At 30.1% G+C, this 20,805-nt stretch overlaps 2 protein-coding genes across 2 annotated transcripts in view; one reads left to right on the top strand and one right to left on the bottom strand.

Moving 5' to 3' along the window:
* Positions 1 to 15,445, bottom strand: part of Aladin (aladin WD repeat nucleoporin) — a 46,967-nt gene extending 31,522 nt beyond the window's left edge. The window contains exons 1-7 of the mRNA XM_067269433.1: positions 15,296 to 15,445; positions 10,385 to 10,506; positions 8,561 to 8,685; positions 8,307 to 8,371; positions 6,172 to 6,263; positions 5,484 to 5,530; positions 2,964 to 3,122 (exon numbers count right to left, since the gene is read on the bottom strand). Coding sequence (XP_067125534.1) covers positions 2,964 to 3,122; positions 5,484 to 5,530; positions 6,172 to 6,263; positions 8,307 to 8,371; positions 8,561 to 8,685; positions 10,385 to 10,504 — 608 coding nt within the window. The 5' untranslated portion in view covers positions 10,505 to 10,506; positions 15,296 to 15,445. The remainder of the gene's footprint in view (positions 1 to 2,963; positions 3,123 to 5,483; positions 5,531 to 6,171; positions 6,264 to 8,306; positions 8,372 to 8,560; positions 8,686 to 10,384; positions 10,507 to 15,295) is intronic.
* Positions 15,446 to 17,588: 2,143 nt separating this feature from the next.
* On the top strand, positions 17,589 to 19,737 carry Mys45A (SDA1 domain containing protein Mys45A). Its single transcript, XM_067269432.1, has one exon. It carries the CDS (start codon positions 17,635 to 17,637, stop codon positions 19,687 to 19,689), a length of 2,055 nt encoding a protein of 684 aa, XP_067125533.1. The 5' UTR covers positions 17,589 to 17,634; the 3' UTR covers positions 19,690 to 19,737.
* Positions 19,738 to 20,805: the final 1,068 nt, after the last annotated feature.

Raw genomic sequence — 20,805 nt, 5'->3', positions numbered from 1 at the left:
CATTCAGAAAATAAAATATTCCATACAGTGAGTCTTAATAGATATTTATGAAAACAAAATATTATAATCACAAAAGGTTGAAATTCCTACATACTCCAATTTGGCTGAATGGTTGACAGTTAAGGTGTCAGATCGCCATTCTGTGGAACCCAGAATTGAAGCCAGAAGGGTTGAGAAAAATTGAGAAACCCAGGAATTTTTAGAGGTGGCCTGTCTGTACACATCAGGCCTCATCCCTCACCACCCAGTCACTCTCACTGTGGATTTGGCCAAACTCATAATTGGCTTGTTAAAAAGGCCTTCTTAGTGCCTACAAGGCAAAAAAAGTTTAAAAAAAAAAAAAGTAAGAAAATACTCCAATTAGATGGCCATAGGTCCCAATTTCCATTTTATTTGTCTCATTGTTTCATTCACATTGTATCTTTATTTATAGAACAATAAGTGCAATCACTCTAACAAGACTTGTAACAACTGACTCTAAGTAATTCTTTTCATATTCTACTTTTTTTAATAACAATAATAATAATAATATATTTATTATTGTTATTAAAATAATAATATTATTATTATTATAAAAAGAAAAACTAAATTTCAAAATATTTCCAATCTCAATTTCATATTTTTGATTTAAACTAAAATGTGTTTCTTTTATAATTATTTCAGAAATTAAAAACTATTTACATCATGAAAAGAATTTTTTAAACAAGTTTTCTTATCAGAAAATAACACTGTTCTGCATCAAAATCTTTCCATGAATGAAAATGTAATTTTTTAAATGTATTTTAGTGTGATGAATATTACGTTAACTGCCATCTGACACGCCGGCTGTCGTACTAGTCAGGGCTGCACAGAGCCAACCGATGGCCTGTCGTCATATAACCAATGTAGTTTCACTCAAGGTTAAATATCCTGGCTTCATAAGACATTTTACATCCTAGTGGTGGCCTCTCGCGGACATCTATGAAGTTGGTTTCTGACTGCCGACTGTCGAACCAATTCATCTAATAGTGTTTTTTTTTAATAGTGAATAGTTAAAACAAGGAAAAAAATATTGAAAACTACTTTAATTATTCTCTTTTATTAGAAATAAAGTAAATAATATCTGATGAACTAGTATAAGTCTCTTTAATCCGAAATAATCTTTAACGGTAGACTATCCCACAGCCTTTACAGGTTATGAACTCCTTTATTGTTTTTGTATCTGTAGAAAAACAATAAAGGAGTTCATAACTTGTAAAGGCTGTGGGATAGTCTACCGTTAAAGATTATTTCGGATTAAAGAGACTTATACTAGTTCATCAAATTATACAGCTGTCATTAGAAAATTCAATAAATAATATCTATAAAGTTGGTCCGACCGCTGGCCGTCGTATGACCTCATGAAGTGGTCTAATGGCCGGCGGTCATAGTTTTTTTTTTAATAAAAAGCTATTTTATATCTGATAGTGTTTTTTTAATAGTGAATAGTTAAAAAAAGGAAAAAATGTCGAAAACTAGTTTAATAATTCTCTTTTGTTACATATAAAGTAATTAATTTTAAATATCCCGTGGTCTTATAGTCTCTGGTTTGAGGCCATACGACAGCCGGTCATTGTTGATATATTTTTTCTATCTTCACTCTACCGACTGTTATATAATGACCCTTCTATTTATATCATAATAAAATATTAAATATCAAATATCATTCTCATTGTGGCCTGAAAATATGGAAAATATCATATTACAGTTAGCCTGATAAAATGCAAAATATCATATTACAGGTGGCAGTTAATGTGATATGAATCTGAAGTCCAAAATCTTCTATTACAGTTTTTTAAAAAAGTACCACTTTTTGCAGAAAAATGCCTCTTAGACAAACTTTCCGTTACTATTATTTGAATAAAATATAAAACTAGAAAACTATATAATGTGTTAACAGGTCTTCAAGGAAGATAAACTGAATTCTGATGTTTTTTTATGTGAATGAAACAGTCAAGCAACAACCAGTCACTACTTGTTAAAAATGTGGCCTGATTGCACAGCAAACATACAAGGTCAGAAGAATATTGCTTTTCCTGCTCTGGTGGAGAAAACTAAAATCCTCGTACCTCCTCTTCACATCAAACTCAGTTTGATGAAAATCTTTGTGAAAGATAAGGACAGAGAAGAAGGCTTTGTTGACCTGAAGCAAAAGTTTTGTCATCTGAATGATGCAAAAGTAAAAGAGCAAATTTTTATTGGTTCCCAAGTAAAATAGCTTTTAAAGGATCCTAGTTTCAAGAATAAACTTAACACATTTTTGAATGTGTCAGTTCAATGTGTTTCACACAGAAAGAACAGTGTGAAAAACATTCCAAAATGTGTGCAAGAATTTTTTTGGGAATGTATGAGCTAACAACTATGAGGAAATTGTGGAGGAGTTGGTAATGTACTACTAAACACTGGGTTGCAATGGGTCAACCTTTCCTGCATTCCCATTTAGATTTTTTCTTGCCAACCTAGGAGCTGTTTCTGATGAACATGGAGAAAGGTTCCATCAGACTCTCAAATGGGAAAAGTGTATAGTGGAAGATGGAATGAGAACATGTTAGTGGATTACTGCTGGACTCTAAAGCGAGAGACTTCAGAAGAATATAAAAGGAAAAACATATCATTAGTTGTTTCAGTTTTTAAATGTATAGAATTATGAAAAAGGATTAATTAACATAAATTTATTTATATCTAATAAGCCAATCAGCAATGTGTGCAGCCAATAAATATATTTTGAACAAAAAATGTTTCCTTCAAAACCTCATTTCTCTCAAAAGTGGTAGATATTAGGCCAATTCTGATGTCAGATTTGGATTCAGCACCATTGAAACTATAAAAATAAGTGAAAATGTTTGATGGGAGCAGAATATTTTTTGCAGAACAGTGTAATCTATCATTTCCTACAATAAATTTTGAATAAAAATTTATTATTAGAAATAAAAAATTATACTTACTTCCATGCCATTGAAGTAACTTCTTTTTGCAATCTATGTTTTAAAACTGGAATCATTTTATTATTTGAAGTAAATATTCTAATTGAATCATCTCTAAGAGCAACTGCACATTTCATAGTTTGAGGATGCCAAACTAACACTCTCACAATACCAGTATTCCTATTTAAAAATACATATTAAAATTATCATGTATGTTTTATTCTAAAATAACAATATTCATATTGTAATAATAATAAGTTTAATATTGACATACAAACTGCTAGTTTGTGCCCTTTTAGTAACTGTTCAACCAGTTCATTCAGTTTGTTAAAAGTGGAAAGTATCTTAACCTTTACTGAACTTCAATTTGTTCAACTAACTTTTTTCTTAAAACTGGTAATTGTAAACAAAATCATTTCGACTAATCACATTGTAACTCAATATTATGTAGTGTAAAGCAATCAGCATTTCTCTTTGTTAGTTTTCATTTGTAGTGATTTGTATGACAGTGTGAACCTAGCTTAATATTACAGTGAGTGGGCGATTGGTTAATGAACATAATCCATTCCAAGACCGTGTTCGCTACCCAAATTGTTCATTAATCAATTATTGATTTACCATAAGGTTTTTATGGGAATTTGATTAATTTGTTCTGGAGACACCAAAAAATAAAAAAAATTATATACTTTCTTACTACATTTATTTATATGTAATAATAAAAATACATATGTACACAGTCTTGCATTTTTATTAGTCATGTTTTTTCCATTTGTGGGAGTTAAAGAATCTGTCCAATGTCGACTGCTTTTCTCTCTTCTTCAGGACTTTTTGGAACTAAATAATAGCACTGTTGTCATAGAGATCCCCAAGCCTATTAACATTAATCTGGTTTGGATGCTATTTGGATGACTGTTGTTCTGACATCCTCTCACTTATTGAAAAGATCTTCAATAGTAGATGTCGGCATTGATCCTCTTTCGTCTTCCTCTTTTTCTGAAGAAATCATATCTTGCGGAGTTTCTTGATCTTATTCATTTAAGAGTTCTCAGAGTTCTTCTGTTGTCAGATCAGTTTCAGGTTCCATTATGAGCTCTTCAATGTTCTTTATTTCCCAGATGTAATTTTATTACTCCTTTAGCTGCTTGAGTCTTCTTGATTATATCTTTCTTAGCTAAGATTGTGCCTACAGTAGACCTGTTCAAGCCACACTGCCTGGCAACATCAGACATCTGCCCACTATCTACCTTGTCTATTATCTCTTTCTTGGTTTCTGTGGTGAGCACAGTTCTTGAAACTCCACTCTTTTTAGGTTCCATATTATTAGTTTCTTTTTTAAATAAAAAGTTCAAAAAAGCACTTTCAAAAATTCAGAGAACAGAAATCAACTAGCGCACAAAAAAAATTATGTAAATGTGAGGCCCGGATGAAATTTAAAATTGGTGTTAAACCATTAATGAATATCTGATGACACAATTAAACTTGCACCTTTCAAAATTAAAAACTGACACAAAACTTAACAAGTGCCTGCCCAACAGACTCAAGAAGACTATAAAAACTATTCTTTGTCAGAAAGGTAAACAAAAGACTCAAATTATAAGGGAGAATTTCAAAGTTCGGAGGAATGCTATCCGATCGATATTGAATTGAGCATTGATGGCGACATCTCCCAAGCTCCGGAAGGTTTTGAATTGTCACCTAGAGACAAGGGAAGACCAATCAGTATTCACTGTTTTATGTCACTTCTTCTTGTGTTTGTTCTGTGAGGTGTTTGTTGTCCAAACATAAAAATCATAAAGTGTTCGTTATCCAATTTGTTTGCAGTCTGAATTGTTTGTTAACAAATCACTCACTGTATTAAGTAATAATATTAAAATATGATGTTCCTTAGCTATATGATTTGTATAAATATATACAAACTTTAAATAAACTTTATTAAGTGTATTTTATAAAGTAATCAAAACTCTTCCACTTATATTAAAAATATATATAATTTAAGTGTATAGTAACTTCTTTGTTATTCTGTATTTAGGTTTAAAAAATAATATTTAAAAATTTTAATTTTAGACATCAATATTTCAAAAATATAAGGGTAGATGAATAAATAAGCAGCTAAAAGCAACAGCATGACTGGTTATTTATTGATCCATCCTTGTATTAATTATATCAAATAAAATTTAATCTGTTCAGATCTATACAACTCCATTAAAGGAAATACTAATACTGAATACACTATAATATTAAGGAGTCCTGTCTGTTTGTATTTCTATATTATATATATCAAAGTTTTTTTTAAATTACAGATTATATTTTGAGACATTTTATGGCTTAAAATACAAGTTTCAGTAACAAACTCTACTTCAAATGTTCAAATAGCACCATTACAATTTTTGGTATTGCAATCAAATGACAAATAAAAAGGTCTCAAAAAATATTTAATTGTGATTAAATTACAAAAGCAGTCTTCATATTATAGTGTTTTAGTACTTTATTTTAAAATTTAATCTTGTTTAATATTATTTACAAATAAAAACAATAACTAACCAATCATTAGCTTCTGAATATTCAGCATTCATATCTTCACTGGATAACTTAAAAAGAAAATTATATATTATTTTTAAAAAGATTAAACTTAGCTTTACAGTAAACTACTAATCATTGCAAAAAGTAAATAAATATAAATATCTTTCAGGCTTCTACAAATTTTCATTGAAAAATTTCAATATATATTAGAATTAGAATATGCATTTAAAATTTTTACATGTATTTTAACTAGTTTTGCATCTCTTAGCAGATTTTGTGCCAGTAACTCCACATGCTCCTTCCAGATGCATTGTAAATTACTTCAGACAAACTTTTTTCAATCTGTTTATATTGTGCTGAAGAAATAGTCATAACATGTAGCAGTTATTTTGAGATACATATTTACAAAACAAAATCTAAAACTAACCAATATTTAAAAAATAGTCATTTTTGGCCATAACAAACAATAAATGAAAACAAAAACCAATATTTATTTTCATAATTCCTAATATCTTAGTAATAACAGCAGCAACACCTTAACACTGAAGCATTTACACAAAACAGATCTTTGCATCTTGCTTTACACATCAAACTCAGGTTACTTTAAATGATATCATAGAAATATTACTACTAAGATTATCAGTGGACATTTTATTCTCAGTTAAAAATTAAGTGTCAGCCTGGCCTTAATAATAAAATGTTTAATTACCCTGAGATGAGGAAAAATAGAAGCCTTCAATATTTGGAACCAGTTATATGTTGTAAGTAAAGAATTTGCAGCCTTCCCAATCCAATGATACACTAAAATAAATAAAAAAAACTTTTTTCATTGGCAAAATTTTAACTATTTTTTTCAAATATTCAGTTTAAAATTAACACTAAATATTTAAAAATATAAATAAAATACAATTGACTACATATAAGCATTGTACTAAAAGGTTTTTTTTTTTAAATATCTATAAAGTAAACCATGTATATTAATAAAATGTTTGCAAGGAAAGGAAATGCTAAATTTAATATCACAGATATGTACTTCACATGACATAATAATAGTATTTGATATACAACTCTGCAATAATACAAAGTCTTCCAAAATAAATGCTACCATTTTAAATTGCTGTAATTATGTTAAATATTATCTGAGAATTAGGCAATGTACACCAATCAATACCATAACTGTCCAAGTTTCGTCTCCTGTCTGCATTCAAACATCTTGTCATCTCCTACCACTAGAAAGTGCCATAAATGAAAATGATGACTCTGCAACAGAGAAGGTGTTTTGTGTCCTGCAGTCTGCAGTCAGAATCACTCATCATTCAACATGTGTAATCTGCAGGAGCTATAGAATTGTGGCTGCTGTAAGAGGAGTGACAACAAATATGCTGTAGTGAGTGTAGGAAGAATTTCAATATCACTAGGATGCATGCCACATGAGAGAAGGTTGCATGCATTGAGAAATTGTAATGGACAAATATAAAACTTGGACAGTTTTCCAAAGTTTTAATGTGTATTACAATGTTCTTGGATAATAACATAATTACATTAATTTAAAATGGTAGCATTCTTTTTGAAAGACCCTGTATATTAGTTTGTAAAAATTTAAAAAACATGATAAAACAAATTATATAAACAATGAAATTCTTGAATGACTAAAAGTGTTTAATAATAATTATTGCCAGTCAGATGGCAATAATTACAGGCAATAATTATTATTAAACAGTGTTTCTTGATCCCAGGTGACTGAGGCAGTTAAGGCATCAGCCTTAACTGCCTCAGTCACCTGGGATCAAGAAACAAATCTAGGTGGGTTGAAAAACTCCAGGAATTTTTCAGAGATGGTCTGTCCAGTTATATTGAGTCTTGTTCTTAATTATTATAAAAAGACAAAAGGCTTAATTTGGAGGGTAGAGTTGAGTATTTAAAATTATAAATGCCAATAATGTTGTGAAAAAGTATCAAATAAACAAGCAATTATAAAGTTTAACAATTTAATTATTAAATATAAACTTAACAAGTCACATTATACAGTAAAAATAATGAGTTAGCAACAATATTAATTAATTTACCACTATACCCTCCCTTCGGTTCAATTTTTTTATTTTACATTTATTATAATTTATAACATTTTTATAATTTACATTAATATATTATATCACCAAATTATATGATAACAAATAATGAATAAAATTTTCATTCAGCTCAGTCCTACTAAGATATGACAGATGACCCCCCTCTACCACCCCATTCCCTAAACCTTTAATCACCAAAATTTCATAGTATCAATGCTTCTTATACACAAGTTACATAGTCAAATTTTGTTTCTTAATCTTTAACCCATCCAGAGATAATAGAGACGCTGTGGTCGGCATTTTCAATGCAAAAACATGTATATCAGACGTTCAGCACTGCCATCCTGTAGGCCTAGAAGTTTGACAACGGCATTTGGAATGTCACTGGAATCATGCTTGATGTTTGTCAAACTTCTAGGCTTTCAGGATGGCAGCACTGAATGTCTAACATACATGTTTTCATGTTGAAAACTTCGGCTGCAACCTCTCTAGTGAAATAAATGCCAACAAATACATAAATTCTGGAAATTTTTTCTCTTTTTTTATTTTACTTTCTTGGGTTTGGAATCTCAAAACATCAAGATTTGCAAAAAACCTGAAGGATCAAATTTAACATGATTACAATACTTTCCCATGTTATATACATAACATCCAAGAAAGTAAAATTAATAAATGTAAATGAAGTGCTTCAACAATTCTAAAACCGACTATTCGAGAAAAGAAAAAATTTTAATCAAAATAATTTCAAAGTAAAACTGTTTGAAACTAAACAAACCAAAATTTTCTTTTACTTCATTCCTAGAAAGTTCTTTTAAAACACCTAAAACTCCACTTTCATTCCTAGAAGAAAAAATAATTATATATTATAATATATATCTTAATATTAATATTTTAACTGTTAATAATATACATTTTGATAAAAGCTTTTGGAACAGAATTAACATCATACTTACATATCATACATGTATATGAACTTATGCTTTTAATAGATATTATGTTATAACAATGTAAAAATATTTGTAAGTTTACCATGAATTTATTATTTTTTTATAAGTAGTACTTGATACTTCTATAAAAGCATTCCTAGCACTTTCTCTGCTTACATGTGGACGGAGTATATCAGAACTTACATCAATATTTGGATAAGATGCAATCTAAAAATAAAATTTAAAAAAGCATAATTTTAGTTAAACCAAACTAATAAATATGTAATTATGATTAACAGCTGTGGTGTTTCAAAAGTATAACTGTTAGTTAGATTAGACTTTAATCAGTTTTGATATGCATAAATGAGCTTTCTGATTGTTGATATAAAGATAAAATGTATATTTCATAGCCATTAGCTATAGCTCATACCCATTACCTTTTATAAGTAATGGCTATGAGCTATTTTTAAAGATAAAAGATATATTTCAGTTAAAAGTAAGTTTCAAACAAAAGATCCATTTAGTATGAATTTTCTAAGAATTCTTATCATTTCTCCCTAAAGGTAATTATCACAACGATAACAATAGCCAGAGTTTGATTATAATAAGAGAATTATTTTTAACTAATTTTATACAGTGTGTGTTGGGAATGACTGATTATGAAAACAATAGCCAATTGATAACATTATCCATGATTATAATAATCAGATTCCAGGATTCCTGTTGATAGTATATTGATGTTCCTTAATTCTATATGGCAAGTTGCATTTGGTAGTGCCTACATACATGCTTACATTAAAGCATCAGTCATCAATAACATCATTGACCTATGCTAGAATCATCAGACCAGCTGAAGTCCTACATCCACTTGGTCATTTGGAGACTTTGAAGATTTATAAAGCAAGCAAAAAATTTCTATCAATTATCATGATACAGGCTAGGCTTAATGTCTACTGTATGGAAGTCTTTCTATGAAATCTAAAATGCCCTTGCTCTTTCATTTACATTCATTAATTTCTTATTTTAGTTATTTATTAATAATTGTATATATAATTGTTTGTAATTACTTATTATTTTCTATAATTGTTTGTAATTACTTATTATTTTCTATATTTTGTTATTAATATTACATTGTATTTAAATTTTATAAGTATTTGTTTTCAAATATTCCACTCATTCAAAATATTCCTTTTTCAATTGCATAACAGATGAAGACCTATAAACTTAAGTCAAAAATGTTTTTGTTTAATTAGAAATTCTTGTTGATACTAATTTTAATGTGTAAACTTTATTTTATTGTCACATGCTTTGTGAAAATTGCACTTTTAGTCTGCATTTTAGAAAATTTACATAGTGCAGTGGAACTTCTGCATGATTTACATATTTCTTTTTAAATAAATTATTTATTTCACTGTAAACATCACAGTGAAACTAATACCATAGGCTATACATATTATCATGCAATGCAGGAAAAGTCTCTTTTGTACTTGGATAAATGTTAAAGTGAACACCCTGTAAAATTACAAACAAGTATAAATAATAAACTCAAAATATTAAAATATCTAAAAGTTTCAGACATAACAACAACAAACACATATAACACAAATAGTAAAATTAGCATACAATGACTATTCTGTACTTTAACTTTTAGTGAAAGCTGAAAAAAAACTAGAATATTCCTTTGACTCTTTACTCCTATAACCATAGTCTACAGTTTTGATAAGAGTTTTGATTAACTGCCTCATAGAGATTCAATTGTACCAAATTCATGATAGTTTTAATTTGAAATAGCATTTATCTAATATTTTGTTACATCTTAGAATAAAATTTAATTTAAAAATAAATTCAATTATTTTTATAAAATAAAACGTATAGTAAAAGTTTATTTCTTTGTGAATTATTTACAATCTTAATATTAATCACTTACCACATTCTTGAAACATCTAATATCTAAGGAAGAAGATCCTGATATTAACTGACCTTCAAATTCACCTAATGTTATTTCCCCAGACAATGGTGGTATAGGAAAATTTGATAAAGTACACATTTCTATAAATAAAAAAACATTGCATTAATATAGTTTTGATATTTAATTATAGAAAGAAAATAAAGAATAAAGAATAGTTAATTATATACAATAATGGTATCAGTAGTCGATTGTTTAACACTGTTTTGGACTTTGATATTTTTTATTACAATGTTTAGTAACACGAAAAGCAAAATTTATATGTGAAAATAAAGTTTGTTCTATGCTATTATGAAAAAGCATTTTTTATTTCACTTTTGTTTACATTAATATAAAACGAAATAAATTAATGACATGGGCTTTTCACCCAGTCGTTGACCAGGAAATTCCCAAGTCCAACCAACGATGATCCAATTGTTGACCACATAAGTAAACTGCAGTGTTTATCTGTATACATTCAATTGGATAATAAAGATAATTCACTTGAACACTTATGCGAATTATGATTTATTTGTTATACAATCATCATATGAGCTGCATCATTTCAGCAACATTATAAGAGATTCCCACTACTGGTGAACATTTCAAATGGTACTACCTGCTGTAATAATTAGACATTTTTTAGTTCATCCACTTCTGTGTCACTATCTAAATCCTCAGCACAACTTGCACACTTTTGTTTCTCAGAACTTTTCTACATTTCCTCCTCCGCTACTACATTTCCTAAAAGATTTTGCAGCTTTTTTCTTCAGTCTTTCCATTTTCCTCCTTTTGTTCTCTCTTATTTTGCTTGTTTTTACTCTCCTTTTCTAATATGAACTCTCTCCATGACTTTGAAACAATAGCACTTGGTTCTTTCCATTTATGTTTCATTTTTGTAACAATTGGTTGTGGCCAAAAGGAATAATAAAGAAAACCAGGAGACATGTTTTCATGCAATAATTTATATGGAATTGCTGGAGATAGATTTGAATCAGATTGATTTGTTTCAGAATTTTCAGAACTTGATGGAATTGCAGGATTTGGAGAAGTTTGATTACTAAATACTAGTGTAGATGTTTCTTAAGATTTGGGCTGGATTAAACCTGTGTCTACATTTCAGAAGCCTGTGGGTTGTCACTTGTGTAATCACCACCTACAGCCGATGAATTGAGATACAGTGATGAGTTGTCAGTTGTTGATATATGCTGCAAAGAAAGCCTGTTGTAAAGAGTGTTTGATTTGGAGAACACATATGTAGTGTCATGAGTAACAGTAGTATGATTGGTATTTTCAAGTTCTAGGATTCCAAGTTGACAGTATAAATATTAAGAACACAGTCATCATTGGAAAGTGGGCCCATGTCAAATGTATTCTCATAGACATTGTCACTATTTGAGGAATATATACTTGATCAGGTTCTAAATTCTGTTGGTTTTTCAAATTGTCTTGCAGCATTTCATACTGTTTGCATTAAAGCATTCATGTTGATGCTATGAATCTCCAGAGATGGCTGAAGTGTTGTTAAGATTTTTTCAACCAGTTCACAATCTTATTTTGTGAAAGAAATAGTTATATGGCTGGTAGGTCTACTACACTTGTCAGCAATTTTGTTTAAATGTTCAAGATTTTCTCAAGTATTTTGGATACATTTTTGAAACAAATAACCCACACTTTCTAAAACCACTGCAAATAATAAGAGGAGTTACAGTCTTTAGAGCATCAGCTAATAGAGGGCAAAATGTTGCCTTTGTACAAGCTTTTGTACATATTCTAGTTTCTGCTGCCAGTTCCACAATGTCTGCATCCATCCTGTCTTCAGTGGCTTAAAGACACTCACATCTGCAGTTGTATGATACAGATAGTATTTCGGGCAGAGCATAAAGAATGATCCTTTTCTTCTGACATTCTTCACCAAACTCAAATGTTAAATGGCTACAATATCCATCAATTAAAAGCAGCACCAGCCATTTTGTTTTCTGAGCAGTTTACCACTTGTCTACACCATTAACAATATATTCATAGAATTCTCACTTTTCATCCAACCAGTTTTGAATCGACCAAGGAACAATCTTTTGGCATGCTCATGACAACTTCTTTTGGTGGTGTGATGTATGGAAAAACCACCATGGAGTGATGACACAACCATCAGCTGAGAAAACCAGCACAGTAATTAATTGCTTCTCATTCCGTCTTTACATCATATGCATTCTTCTATCCCCGAGGAGCGATAACCCTTCCTATTTTGGGGTAAAGGCTAAAGCTAGTCTCATTTCCATTCATGATTCTCGCTGGATCTGTCAGAATGTCCAGTTCATTTTCTTCTGTTAAAAATTGTAGATGATAAGCAAACCATTTTCTTAGGCTCTTTTAGTGATTACCAGTCTTGCAACATTCATGCTTTCTGCTGTCTTCTCTGTCAATTCTGGGTGGCATTTCATAAATGACTTATACTATTTTTTTTACCAGGACAGCAGTCCTTAAATGGAGTCCTTAAACCCTCTTCTCAGCTTTTACAATTGCTGCCACTGTATTCAACAAGTCTGATTTTTTGATCACAAATTAAGCTCTCGCTAACTTGATTATCCACTCAACCATCTTTTTTTCTTCTGCAGTAGTCAAAACTATTGGGACTCCCATTTGTCTAGGTCTGTCTTCTGGAATATGGTCTATGGTCTTTCAGATGGTCTATCACCATTGTTTTTGGTACATTATATTGTTTGCATGCAGCTCTGACAGACATTTTTTGGACTCTAATATCAGAAAGAGTATCAGAGAGTGCTTTGTCCATACACTTATGTATTTGGCGTTTTGGACTCGGCTTTATGCTGGTGACATTTTTATGCTTTGACATATGCAATAATTTTAAAACCATGAATTATAATTTTGTTATTTTCTAATTTTATGAATGATTTTGATTGGCTTGACATTTAAATATTAAATACCCTGGAATAACAGACACTGGAAAACTGGAGTGCATTAGTAGTTGATCACTGATTGTACTATGCCAGTAGTCAACCAGTGTAGTCACATGATCATTTATGGCAGTTGATAACCGGGTTTTCATTCAAAACCCTCATAAATGTGGCAACCAAAGAAGATTAAATGTGTTCCAAAATGGAATGTAAGGAAAGGAACATTTTAAAATTATTTGAAAATGCTCAAATAAATAAAAGATTTTCTGAAGATATCCTATGTAGATCAAAAGCATTTGTATTTTATCTGCATTAAACTATGCTGGAATTTCATTTATAAGGTTGATAGGTTTGCATTTTTATGACATACTTTATTTCAGTCTTACAGTGTTTGTACTATAATACTTATATAGTTTAAAAAAACTGGCAACACGTCTGCATGGTAAGCGGGAGTTGTGGGTTCGAGTCCCGCTTCGGGCCTATTCTTTTCTTCCAGTTCAATCAAAAATTAATCAATTAAATATAATAATTAATTTTAATATGAGATGGCACCTATCACCACACTCCAGTGCCAAATTCATTTCTAATTTATAATCATTATATCTAAATTTAGCCCGATCATTTATGGTAGTTGTGGGTGTATATTAGTTTAAAAAAATATAATTGGCAAAATTCCTAGATATATTATTTCTGTCAAAAATTTGAACTTAATAATAACACTCCCTCTGTCCCAAAATAGCTGTCACATTTCTTACTTTATGCCAAATAAAACATAAACTCAAAGAAAATAAGTTACTTTTATTCATAATAAAATAAACAATTATTTTCAACAACAATGAAATAATTTAGTCAATATTTAAGCGTTCATTGGAATTGTTTGAGAATAAACTTGAAATTGTTTTGACATTGCAATTATGGTCACTTCACTTCATTTTCAGAACATTGTAGCAAAGTTACAGATTGCTACCTAAGCAGTACAAATGAAGCTCTGAATGAGGAAGTTTGGATCTTATTACAGCTGAAGACCATGCCCATAGGAGTAAAAAAGTCAAAGGAACCAATGGTCTATGTGTGACCCTTTGCAACATCAACCTATGTGGAATTTTGAAGATCCTCAAAAAATGTGTACATATTCTCATGTTACATTAAGACAGGCAGGAAAATAACAAAGTAAAAATTTGAGACAATTACAATACTGTCCTTGGATAGAAAATGTATATTACAGTTGAATAAAACAAGTCATTATTAAGATAAACAGGGTAAAATTTAAGTGAAAAAAAAAATTAGAACTATTGCTCAAAACAATGCTAAAAACAAACTGGTTTTATCTTCATCAGAAATGACTAAAAGCTCATAAAACGCAAGAAATGCCACTGCCCAACTACCTCTGGAGTGTGATTGGAGTCACACTGTGCACTCTACTAAGTCTATTACGTGTTTTTTACAAGCAACCGGGGGGTAAATTTTATATCTTGCAAACGACCATCGGTTTGTTTGACTTTTACTCCTATGGGCACGGTCTACAACTCCGATAAGGTCCCAACCACCTCATTCAGAGCTGCATTTGTACCCTTTGAGCATTGCAGTCACATCCAGTTTAAATTTCTTTTCCTTAAAATTTCAGCCATTGTTGCTATTTCTTGTGCTAATGTAGAACAACTGTGGATGCATTTTCTGAAAATGTCTCGTATTACTTATTCATAACCTTAACAAAAACTGTAATTAAACACATTCAATAGTTTTGGTTCTATTTGTTAGTATATGATGTTGCTACAATAATAAATATCTTGAATAATTAAATATTGCTAAATTCAAAGGAAAACATGGTAAATGTGACAATTATTTTAGGATTGAGCAGTAGTAATAATAATAAACTTGAGCGATAGCAAAGTCCAATTAATTCATTTAAATCAGAATTTTAAATTATAATCAGCCCGTGAAATGTAATATTTTGATTTACTTTTCAAGCTTTTAATACCTGGTTATATCAAATTCATTCAATTCTGATACAAAAATAAACACGAAATTATTTACTCGAATGCAATATTAATTAAATTTCCTTTTCTGTTTATACAGAATAGTAATTCATAACTGCAACGAGGAACTTCAAAGAAAGCGCCATTTTTATTCCTACAGCAGCGCCAACTTCGTTTACAATGGTTTCATAAATATGAAATATTGTTCAGATTTAAATTTGAAATATATATATTTTTTTAAACCTCGTTGATTTTATTTTAAAAAATTTAAATTTATACAACAATGTAAAGTAAAATACAGATACTCTAGAACGGCAAGCTTTTTTTTTTATTTATTATTTTTGCTCTTTCTGCTTTGTGGGCACAAAGAGGTAATTTTTACAATCCCATTGCGGGCAATCATAGTCAATAAATTTCCGAAAGTTACAAAGAACATAGGAAAATTTGATAAATTGTCAGAAACGTCACATTATGATTACATGTAACTCAAAAGAGAATTTACTATTAAAAATTGCACTAGATTCAAAGTAAAAACTTTGTAAAAATGGAATAAGAATAAAATTAATTATAAAAATATATATAGACGACCGAATGGCCGAGTGATTAAGAAAGCAGTTTACCACTCTGGAGGACGCGGGATCGAATTTGGACTGTCGAAAATTCCCAGGAATTTTTCAGAGATGGTCGTTCGGATGTGTTGTATCCGCGTCCCTCACTACTCGTCCGTCCCATTGTAGGTCTGATCAAACCCATGGGCTTCCGAAGAAAAGCCCTATTATTGTCCACAGAGCGAAAGGATTAATGAATGACTATATATACAAGAATCAAAGTTTCCGATTTTCGGGGACCAATTTTGCGTTCGAAAGATGTTGAAATTTATTCCATAATGCAAAGTAAAATGCAAAGAATTTTACTTTACATTTTAACTTATATTTTTTTAATTTTACTTTAACCTACAATTATATATACCTTTACTAAAATGTCAAAGTAAACTTCACAGCACAGCAAACAAACATATCCACTGTACTTTAAATTTGTTTCTTAAATAGTGTGCAAAATTTCGGGTTTTTCTATAAAAAGGGTTAAATATAAGCAATCAGAACGTGCAAAATTCGAAAAAAAAAACTGTATTTTCTTCTTTTCATCATCCGGCACTGCAGAGGCTTGTAGAGAAAAACTACTGAGTCTAGAAAGCTCAAATTTTAAACTTAAACCTCCCTCGTTTTCAGTGGGTTGCTGGCGAAACATCCTTGTCGATAAGTCAAAGCTCACGGGATTTCCCACAAGGCTCTTTTACTTTTATCGCTTAGTTTTACGCTTGTAGAAAATAAAATTGCATGAAAACAAATAATTTCCATTCAAAATGTTTCCATAATAACAAAAGCTCAAATTTATGCAAATTAAAACTTTTTATAACGATTTTACTAACGGCGTATTTAAAGCGTTCGCCGACCGACGACCGAACTGTATCTCCATATGAAACCAGTGCTAAGAAGAAGAAGAAGACCGAATTGTATACATCATCGTCTTAGGTCTTTGTGTAGTAGGCCGGATGGCCGAGCGGTCAAGGTGGCAGCCTACCGCTCTGGGGGACCCGAGATCGAATCCGAACGGGTCGAATAATCCCCAGGAATTTTTCGGGGGTGGTCCGTTCGGATATGTCGGACCCCGTCCCTCACCACCCGGTCGCCCCATTGTGGGCCTGGCCGAACCCATATTGGGCGTTCTAAAAAAGAGGCCCTCTTAGTGCCCACAGGGCGGAAAAAGTTAAAAAAAAGGTCTTTGTGTAATAAAGCAATCATTAACCAAAAACCAAACAAACATATTCAAACAAAATCATCGGAGATGTAAAAAAATTGCGCAAAGTAAATAGTTATGATAATTTAGATTAGTCAAATGTTTTTTTCTTATGAGATTTTCTTTGGTAGAGATTTCGAAGCGGTACCCACAAGATTTTCATTATTCTTTCCTACATCTCGCTTTTGAAACGCCAAGCTTATCTTTATCAAAATAAAAAAAAACATCCTAAGAAAAAAATTTAGGCTGTCTTCTAAATTGTCATAATGTTTTAATTTTTTATATCAATATTTCTATTGATGTAAAAAATTTCTATTTATTTATTTATTCCAAATTTTTATTTATTTATTTTAACCTACAATTATATATACCTTTATTTTATAATATTAAATTTTGGTATTTTTATAAATTTAATAGTTTCTGTAAGGTATATTTATTTTTGGACTATTAACGCGACCGAAAAATTCATTCAAATGGCAACACTGTACTTTAAATATGTCTTACACGTGAACGAAGTGACGAAGTTTTGTTTTGAAGCTAAAAAATGAAGCAGAGACAAAACAATCGGCTTCCAAATAACATTCTTCAGCTGCAAAATCTCGTAAAAAGAGATCCTACATCTTATAAAGATGAGTTTTTGCGACAGTATAAATACTTTCAATCGTCATTGGAAGTATTTCAACTGAAACCTGCTGATTATAACAAGGATTTGGAAGATCAGGTGATGTTTTTAGCTCATATTTGCCATTGTTATCCTGTAGATTTATCTGATTATCCACAAAAATTAATAGAGATTCTTCGTAAATATTCTATGGTTTTAAATCCCGAAATGCGCTTGATATTTTGTCGAGCCCTCGTACTTATAAGAAACAAAAACTTATTAGCACCCACAGATTTATTGGAATTATTTTTTGAGTTACTAAAATGTCAAAGTAAACTTCTACGAAAGTATTTGAAAAATCACATCATTCAAGATATCAAAAATTTAAATGCAAAGCATCGAAACATGAGGCTGAATATAACCTTACAAAATTTTATGTATGGCATGTTAAAGGACAAAAACAATGTAGCTGTTAAGATGTCACTGGATATAATGATAGAACTTTATCGTAAAAATATATGGAACGATGCTAAAACTGTTAATGTTATAGCCACAGCTTGTTTCTCAAAAGTAACAAAAATTTTAGTTACAGCATTGAAATTCTTTCTGGGATCAGACGAAAAAGATGATGATGATGATGATGATAGTAATTCAGAAGAAGAAATAAATGTAAGAGATGTTGTAACATCAAACAAAGTTAATAAAAAAACCAGAAAAAGGAAAAAGTTATTAGAACATACCAAAAAGCTTATAAAGAAGCATAAAAATAGTAAGAAGCCACCTACATTTAATTTTTCTGCAGTCCATTTAATAAATGATCCTCAAGGAATGGCAGAAAAATTATATAAAAACCTAGAATGCATGATGGAGAAATATGAAGTAAAGTTGATGGTCATTAATATGATATCTCGACTTATTGGAACACACCAGTTATTTCTTTTTAATTTTTATCCGTTCTTACAAAAATTTCTTCAGCCGCATCAAAGAGATGTAACAAAAATTCTAGTATATACAGCTCAGTCAGCTCATGAATTAATACCACCTGATATTATAGAACCTATTCTGAAAACAATAGCCAATAACTTTGTCACTGAACGGAATTGTAGTGAAGTTATGGCTGTTGGATTAAATGGTATTAGAGAAATATGTGTAAGATGTCCTTTAGCAATGAATGAAGATTTGTTACAGGATCTTGCTCAGTACAAATCATATAAGAATAAAAGTGTAATGATGGCAGCTCGTTCTTTGATTCAGCTGTTTAGGACAATTAATCCTCAGCTTTTAGGAAGAAAAGATAGAGGAAAACCTACTGAAGCATCAAAAGATTTAAAACCTAAAGAATATGGTGAATTAGTTGCAAAAGACTACTTGGATGGTGCAGAAACTTTAAATATAGAAGAGGAGGAAGAGGATGATGATGATGATGATGGTGATGGTGAAAAAGTTGTTGATAGTGGAAGTGAAGATAGTGAAGGTTGGGTAGATGTACATCATTCATCTGATGAAAATGAGGAAGATAATTGTGTAGATATAGAAGAAAATAATCCAGAAGAAACAATACAAAAAGCAGCATGCATATCTCAATCTCGAATTTTAAGTCAAGAAGAATTTCAAAAGCTAAAAGCAGTGCAAATAGCTAAACATTTGCAACCATTAAAATCTAAAAATAAAGGAGTGAAAAGAAAATCGGACTTTAAATTTGATGAAAGTAAACCGACAGAATTAGTAAAATTAGAAAATATCGAGAAAATTTATAAAAGAAGAAAACATGATAAAGAATCTAGATTAGCTACAGTATTAGCAGGAAGAGAGGGAAGAGAGAAATTTACAAAGAAAAAGAAGAAAAGTCCTTCCTGTAGTAAAACACAGAAAGAAGTGAAGAAAAATAAGGCCTTCATGATGATAAAATACAAAGCAAAACAAAAATCTAAACGTTCTTTCAGAGAAAAACAAATGGCATTAAGAAAAGCATTGTTAAAAAGGCAAAAATTAAAATAATATAGATTATTGTAAATATTCATTTGAATAAAATTGCATAATAATAAATTGACTTATGATAATTTTCTTTTTAAAGTATTAACAATAGCATTCCGTAACAAAAATAAAATTTTGAAATTTAGTATATTAAAATTACAAAAGTCCCAAATGTTTTCAGGTGAAATTCAAAAATATAAAAAGTTGTATATAAAATCATGTTTTAAAACTCAAGGTATGATAAAGCTACAGTACAAACTACAGAACACACAATATCCACTTCTGTAGACAAACAGAATTGTAAACTGGATTAGAATAAGTAAATAGCTTAAAAACAATTTACAAAGAAAGTATAGAGTAGAAATGATGTTAATACATGAAAATGTTTAGTTATTTCAAATTACAGTTGAAGGATATATTGGTAGGTTAGCATTTGAAAACCCAAAAGTATTTGGATTTGTGAAAGTTCAATAAGAAATATTTTCATTAAAATATGTGATGGAAATATTTGATATGCAAAAATAGTTTATGGATTTACTTTAATCTTGAATTTTGTAAAAATTTATAGTTCCAGATCATAATTTTTATCTACCTTTACACTAGACCAGGGATGGCAAACCTTTTTGAGTCCACGTGCCATATTGTAAGCATATTTAGCTTTAAAGATGTTAATGCATGCCAATGTATTAGACTTCAAATAATGATATTTAAAGAAATTAAACAAATGCGCTTTAATTCGAATAAATGTAAAAAAATTTGATTGAAAAAAAGATGATCAGGTGATAAACAGAAAGGATGATTGAAAAAGACAGAAATCATATGATACATTGTGCACCAGATGATTTGTCTTACATGCCACAGGTTTGCCACCCCTGTACTAGACTGAAACTGTAAATACTGAATCATTAAGATATTTTCTAAATTTTATATGATTTGTATAGAATAAAATTTTTCTGGAAGTACAATAGAATCTGCTTATTGTAAACCATGGATATTTATTGCTATCAGTTGTAATATGATCAGAATTACCATGTCCCACGATGTAAAATACAAAACATTATTGTCAATCAGTATCTACAGATAAATAGGAATTTTGTGCTGTGAGCTTCAGCATGTGGCTGGTAATATATAATCATTTAG

Source organism: Centruroides vittatus, unplaced genomic scaffold, assembly GCF_030686945.1.
Source record: "Centruroides vittatus isolate TY-2023 unplaced genomic scaffold, ASM3068694v2 contig_350, whole genome shotgun sequence".
In the NCBI taxonomy this organism is placed as follows: Eukaryota; Metazoa; Arthropoda; class Arachnida; order Scorpiones; family Buthidae; genus Centruroides; species Centruroides vittatus.
Note: the sequence above shows the minus strand (reverse complement) of the source record. Positions and strands in the feature narration are given on the sequence as shown.